The 7,021-nt window shown below is 60.1% G+C and overlaps 1 protein-coding gene across 1 annotated transcript in view; it reads right to left on the bottom strand.

Moving 5' to 3' along the window:
- Positions 1-329, bottom strand: part of LOC102244411 — a 112,642-nt gene extending 112,313 nt beyond the window's left edge. The window contains exon 1 of the mRNA XM_014538281.1: positions 205-329. Coding sequence (XP_014393767.1) covers positions 205-251 — 47 coding nt within the window. The 5' untranslated portion in view covers positions 252-329. The remainder of the gene's footprint in view (positions 1-204) is intronic.
- Positions 330-7,021: the final 6,692 nt, after the last annotated feature.

Here is a 7,021-nt window from a genome sequence, read left to right as displayed (position 1 = left end):
CCCGGCCCTCGCGGCGGCTCCCCTGACCCCGTCCGGCTCCCTGGTAACCCTTGGAGGTGGAGTCACCGTAACTAGCTCATAGGTGAGGAAACCGAGGTCGGGAGGGGGGAGCTGGTCCAGGCCCACGGAGGGGAGGGCAGAGTCAGGTTCACAGCTAGGTCTGACCTCAAACCTTGAGGCACCCCGCCCCGGGGGAGCACGCACCTCCCTTCCCGCAGGGAAAGCCACCGGGCCTGGAGGGGGAGCGGCATTCTCGCTCTTTCCTGGAGGAGCACAGGCCGGAGGTGTGCCCGCTTCCTCGCCAGAGGATCGATTCAACACGCCTTCCTACCGGCTCTGCCTCCCACCCAGGACAGGTAAAAGCACCCCCGCCCAGGACAGGTAAAAGGCAGCCTCCCACCCAGGACAGGTAAAAGCACCCCCCACCCAGGACAGGTAAAAGGCAGCCTCCCACCCAGGACAGGTAAAAGCACCCCCCACCCAGGACAGGTAAAAGGCAGCCTCCCACCCAGGACAGGTAAAAGCACCCCCCACCCAGGACAGGTAAAAGGCAGCCTCCCACCCAGGACAGGTAAAAGCACCCCCCACCCAGGACAGGTAAAAGGCAGCCTCCCACCCAGGACAGGTAAAAGCACCCCCCACCCAGGACAGGTAAAAGGCAGCCTCCCACCCAGGACAGGTAAAAGCACCCCCCACCCAGGACAGGTAAAAGGCAGCCTCCCACCCAGGACAGGTAAAAGCACCCCCCACCCAGGACAGGTAAAAGGCAGCCTCCCACCCAGGACAGGTAAAAGCACCCCCCACCCAGGACAGGTAAAAGGCAGCCTCCCACCCAGGACAGGTAAAAGCACCCCCCACCCAGGACAGGTAAAAGGCAGCCTCCCACCCAGGACAGGTAAAAGCACCCCCCACCCAGGACAGGTAAAAGGCAGCCTCCCACCCAGGACAGGTAAAAGCACCCCCCACCCAGGACAGGTAAAAGGCAGCCTCCCACCCAGGACAGGTAAAAGCACCCCCCACCCAGGACAGGTAAAAGGCAGCCTCCCACCCAGGACAGGTAAAAGCACCCCCCACCCAGGACAGGTAAAAGGCAGCCTCCCACCCAGGACAGGTAAAAGCACCCCCCACCCAGGACAGGTAAAAGGCAGCCTCCCACCCAGGACAGGTAAAAGCACCCCCCACCCAGGACAGGTAAAAGGCAGCCTCCCACCCAGGACAGGTAAAAGCACCCCCGCCCAGGACAGGTAAAAGGCAGCCTCCCACCCAGGACAGGTAAAAGCACCCCCCACCCAGGACAGGTAAAGCCCCCCAGAGCCTCAGCGGGGGAAGCTCCCGGCTCCTTGGGGGTTAGTGACTAAGACTTCCAGGTCCATGGGAATGACCCTCCGGACCTGCGGGAGGAGAGAGAGGAGGCCTCCCTGACTATCAACCAACTCCCTAGGCTTCTCGGGTGGAGACCGGGTGGGAAGGGGGGACATCGCATGGAGTGGCTGTAAGGACGGGCCCTGCACCCTAGGGAGCCTGGGGGAAGTTCCTGAGGCTGCGGGTGGTCACAGGAGGGACAGCTGCTGAGAGCGGGCGCCTGAAGTTCCCATTGGAAATGTAACAGCCTGGAGAGATGGGATGGAGGGAGGCGGGAGGGCCGCCGCTGCACCCACTATGAGCTGGAAGGGGGTGTAGTTTGGGGTCTGCAGAAGCCCCCGGGGAGTTCTCAGACCGCCTCCGGGAGAGGACCCCACGGCTGGCAGGACCTCCCACCTCGCTGGCAGGCCTCTAGAAGGTTCTGCTTAAATGTGAGAAAATAAACAAGAAGGAGCCATTGCCTGGCCTGGGGGTGTCAGGGGGGGTTCCTGCAGGTCGCCACCTGGTGACGGAAGAGGAGGGAAGGGCAGGGGCCCTGAGACCCTCCGCCTGCAGACGCAGGATGGAAGGACTCTTTGATCGCTTAGGAAGGTGGCAGGCACCTTGGCCAGGTCTCCAAGGTAACACGGCCCCGCCCCAACGGGACAGCTGACCCCTGGCCTCTCTGCCCAGCTCCCCACTGGTCACGCTGCCTGCAGAGGAGCCAGGTATCGGGGTGCAGAGTGGGCGGCCACAAAACACACTTATGCTGCACTGTGTGCCCGACCCTGTGCCCAGAACCTGGCTGGGCCCTCCCCTCCTGCCCCCAGGGGCTCTGGGAGGAGGGTGGGGGTGAAGGTGGACCAATCCCTTCTCCCTTCTGGGTCCAGTTGACCTTGTAGCTGTGCTCCCTGGAAACCACACCTGTGGACCATTGGCTGTGTTACTAGGCAACCACCACCACAACAACCCTGAGGGGGTGCACCTCACCTGGGCGCCAGGGCTTGGCTGCCAGAGCGCTGAGGTTCCCTGAGAAGAACGGCTCTTGGAACCGGGCCTGTCCCTGGCAGGGGCCTTGGAAGCGACGTCTGGACGGTCACACAAATGCTGGCTCCCGTCGGCGACTCTGGTCCTCCAGGCAGGGGCAGCTCCCGTACCTGCCTGCGGGAGCCTCAGCCCTCACACCTGAGCCGTCTCGGAGACGGGCTCCTGGTCCCGTGGGCTGTACGGTCTCCGTTGAGGACGCCTCCCACCGAGGGAGCAGGGTGCACCTGCTGCGTCTCCTGCCAGGGCTCAGGAGGCCTGTGGGCTGCTAGTGGTGCCCAAAGAAGCGGTCTCATGGGGCGCCACAGGGAGACCGCCCCCCACCCCGCCCCCGCCCCCAGCCACAGCTGAAGAAACTGAGACGCAGAGTGTCCGCTGCAGGGAGGCGGCCGGGCTGCGAGTGGACCTGCGCAGGTCTGACTTCAAAGTCCGCGCCCTCCCAGCCCTGCCTCTGAGTGTGAGGGCGAGCAGACAGCAGGTGGACACCGGGTGGCATGAGGGCCACACTCCTGCCCCCTCCCGCAGCGGGCAGAGGACCCCGACCACAGGAACTGCTTCCCCGAGGCCCAGCGTGCCTCCTGGTGTCTGCCAACTCAGGCAGCGAAGCAGGGTTTCTCTGCACTGCCTGGGCCCCAGAGAAAGCAGACAGGGTCTACGGTCTTCACTCCCCATGTGGTCCCACACGCCCATCCCCACCGGAGCGCTCAGATGCCTGGGTTTTCAAGCAAAGACATCGGTTCAGTCATGTTTGCTCACTAAATGTTGGTAAGTCGTGGGGGCTGGTGTAGCAGGTGCTTTGGGTTTAGATTAAAAAGAGAACAAGTATTTCTCAGCTGTTCTGGGCGTTTTCTTAGGCCCCAATCCTTTGATTTGGTTGGAACATCCCTCCCCATGTGCCTGGGATGCCCCCTCTGTGCCAGTCGCCATCCTTCTCCCTCCCTGGGTTTGCCCTTCCGAGAACTCTCCGCTCTTCTATTGGGTCCCCTCGCCCACGGCTCCTTCAGTGGCCTGAACTTCAGACATTTTCGTTTTCGCCAAAGGTTCTTCTCACCAGATATCCCAGGATGGCCGTGCCGCCCCACAGGCACAGAGCAGCGATTCCCATCCTTGGGATCAAGCCGTCCTTGCCTTCCTCTGCCTCTTCCAACACTCGTGGCTGTCCTTCCCTCCGCACTCACTGCTTTCTATTCCACGTGATCTAGCCTGTCCAAAAGTCTTCCTTCCAAAAGTGTGGGAGTCGACAGACATGTGAGCAGGAGCCTTCTTCTGGAAACGATGCCCCCACCTCCCACCCCGCCCCCCAGGAGAACAGCAGCAACAATGCCCGAAAGTCTTCTCCAGGACCCCTCCTAGACTTGCCTCTCACCAGATGGTGCCCTGGCCTCCTCGGCTGCCCCACTCTGTCCTTCTGGGAGGCTGGACTCGGCGTCTGGTCTCTGCCCGCTCCCCGGAGGCTGTAGGAGAGCGGCCTGGTCTCAGACCATTGCAGAAGGAGCGTCATTCCCAGCGTTTCTTCCTCTTGCACATTACAGCCAAAATGAAAGACAGTCCCAGTGTGGTCAGCGGGGGCCTGTCCTCCCAGTCCTCACGCCATATGGCCCCAGGCACTGTCATGCTCTGGGACTTCTCCACGTCACACACATGAGAGCGATGGAAACTGGAGTTCCCTGGGGTCCGCCCTCCGCAGCGGGCGAGGTTCCAGCCCCCCCTCTCTGGCCGGCAACTGCTGATCCAGTTGCACACACATCTGGAGGGTTTTGTGGATGGGGCTTGGCTTTGGGTTCAGTTCACAGGGACACTGGCCAGTCCCTCTGGGTGCCCAGGGCACCGTCCACGGAGACATATGTACATGGTCTGCGTCCGCCAGCAGGCGGAGCGCCCGGGCAGGGACGGGCTGTCCCCAGGCGCGCAGACGCTCTCCTGGGGTTCAGTTTCTGCTAATTGCACTTAGTTCCCTGGAAGTCAGGTCTCTGCCCCTTGGGCTCTTGAAGGTCCCCTGTGGGGACTCACGTGGCCCCGAGCTTGACACGATCCCCATCATTCCTGCAGAACTCCTACAGCTCGGCTGGCCGGGGCCGCTGTCGATCCAAAAGGCCCCCCTTGGAGCCGTCGTCAAGTATGTGGGTTCTGGTCCCAGTCTCTGCGTGTGGAATAGCTTGTGAATTTTGGTTTGAGTGGGGTTGGGGTTGCCATAGGGCCTCAGTTCATTCCATAAGCTCTTTTTCTATCCTGTAGAAGGAAAAAATAATGTGATGTGATGCAGGAACCAAGGGGTAATTAAAATGGTTGGAGGAGCCCCAGGCTTATCTGCCCCCATCTGCCCAACTGCTGTCCTGCTCCAGCTGAGCCCACCGGGGACCTTCCCCCAAATCCAGGGGAGGAGGAAACAGGACCCAGATAGCCTGCCCTGCAGGACCCACCCCACCCTCACCCCCATGGCTTCCCACCCCCATGGCTTCCCCACCCCCATGGCAGTCAGACATCCCTCTCACAATCCAGGACCGCTGGCTCCTAACTGCTCGCCTGACTGCCTACCTGATCGCCCCTAACTGCTCCCCTGCTTGCCTGATCACCCCTAACTGCCTCTGCCTCACCCTCCACCACCGCAGCTTTGTCCGGAAGGATGTCCGGAAGGTCATTCAGGCTAATTAGCATATTACATTTTTATTTGTATAGATCAGCGGTTCTCAATCCGTGGGTCGAGACCCCTTTGGGGGTCGAACGACCCTTTCACAGGGGTTGCCTAAGACCATCGGAAAACACATATATAATTACATATTGTTTTTGTGAGTAATCACTATGCTTTAATTATGTTCAATTTGTAACAATGAAATCGGGGGTCACCACAACATGAGGAACTGTAGTAAAGGGTCGCGGCATTAGGAAGGTTGAGAACCACTGGTATAGGTGAAAGGATACCAACCCCAGGTCTTGGCTTCCTGCAGTCATCAAGGCCACAGAATGAATGCTAGTGAGAAAAACAAAAAAAGGAACAAAAACTATAAAATAAGACAAAAGAAAATGAGGCAAGAAAGAAAAGAAAAGAGAGAAAAAGAGGTAAGACATGTAGTATGGAATTCAAGGGCAGCATTTCATAAGAACATCGACCCTGGGGTTCAGTTTGGAAAGAGAAACAGGAAGTAAGGGGTTTCCGGAGTGGCCCCTTCCAGCCCTGGGGTCCTGCCAAGTGTCTGAATTTCTCAGGCTCCGTTTCACCCATAAAATGGGAATAATTGTGGAGACAAACGGGGCTGAGTGTGAGCACGTGACAGGCTGGCCTCGCTTCTCCTGGGAGAGAAGAGACTCCCAAGGACACGCCCCTGGCTCTGTCCATAGACAGAGGTCACAGAGGTGAATGGTCCCGGGAGAGACCCAACGTCTGTGGCTGGGGTGTCGCTCACAACAGAGCTCGCCTCACCCTTCCCAGTGCGGTGATGGCGGAAGGTCTTTTGTGGGAAAAGAAGACATCACGCACACGCCCCTCCCCCACACATAATTCATCCCAAACTGCACTTTTCTTCCCTAGAAACACGCTCAAAGCAGCTACTTGGTTCTTGGACGTGCGGATTTGGGGGGACAGGGCGGAGAAGGGGTGGCTGGAGACGGCCGTTCTCCGGCCGCAGGAGCAGGCAGGAGAGAAGACTCCCGCTAACGTCGCACAAGCACAAGCCCCGCATGGCCGGGCCCGAACCACCCACCCACCTTTTCCTCCAGTTCCTTCAGGTGCCGCCGCTGCGCCTCCAGCATGGCCTCCAGCTCCCGGATTCTCTGAAACACACCCCGGGACGCATCAGAAGTGACACCTTCAGGTTCTAACCCTGATCCCTCCTGTTTGCCAAGGAGCAGGGTAGCAGCCGCGAGCGCACAGACACTGGGTGGGCAGTCCACTGGCTGGTGCGCGCCCATAGACAGGCATCGCCACTGCCCGGACCAGAGGAGAGCCTTTCCCGCCCCAGGAGGCGCTCTCAGGTTTCGCCCCCCCACCCTACCCCCTCTGTTTGATTTCACTCACTGAAGATTGACTTTGCCTGTTCCTGAAGCGGAAATAGAATTTTACAGTGTGTGCTCTTAAGACAGGGTCTCTTGAAAACGTAAAATAAAGACTGGACCACGGCATGGAGGTGTCCTGGGCAGGATCACCGATTTGAGGTGGCGCCAGACCCTGGAGGGAGCGAGGGCAGAGGACACGGCTGGGGCAGGCGTGCCGCAGTGTCCACCCAGACTCGCCCAGGGTGCTGGGGGCTGCCTGGGTCTCGCCCTGAAAGTCCAGGGTCCCGGGACCCCCCCAGTCCTGGAACAGTGCTTGGCACATAGATATTAGAAAAATCACAAACAATGGTGTGGCGAGAGAGAGGAAGACGGTGCATTTGTAGAGGTGGGCAGGGCCCTCAGGCTAAGCAACCCAGACTGTGTCCTCTGGGCCATGGGGAGCCAAGGAGGGTCTTGGGGGAGGGGTGGTGCTGTGCTGCGTGTTAGGAAGGGGTGTGTGGGGGGGTGATTGGCAGGGAGAGGGGCAGGGTACCGAGAGGGTGTTGTGATGGCCTGTGGCCCCAGCAGATGTCCCTGCAGGCCGGCTGGGGCTAGGACACTAAGGCACAGGGGCGCCAACAGGGCCCGTGGGGTGAGGAGTGGCCGT

This window comes from Myotis brandtii, unplaced genomic scaffold (genome assembly GCF_000412655.1).
Source record: "Myotis brandtii unplaced genomic scaffold, ASM41265v1 scaffold188, whole genome shotgun sequence".
NCBI lineage: Eukaryota > Metazoa > Chordata > Mammalia > Chiroptera > Vespertilionidae > Myotis > Myotis brandtii.
This window is presented reverse-complemented; position numbering and strand designations above follow the sequence as displayed.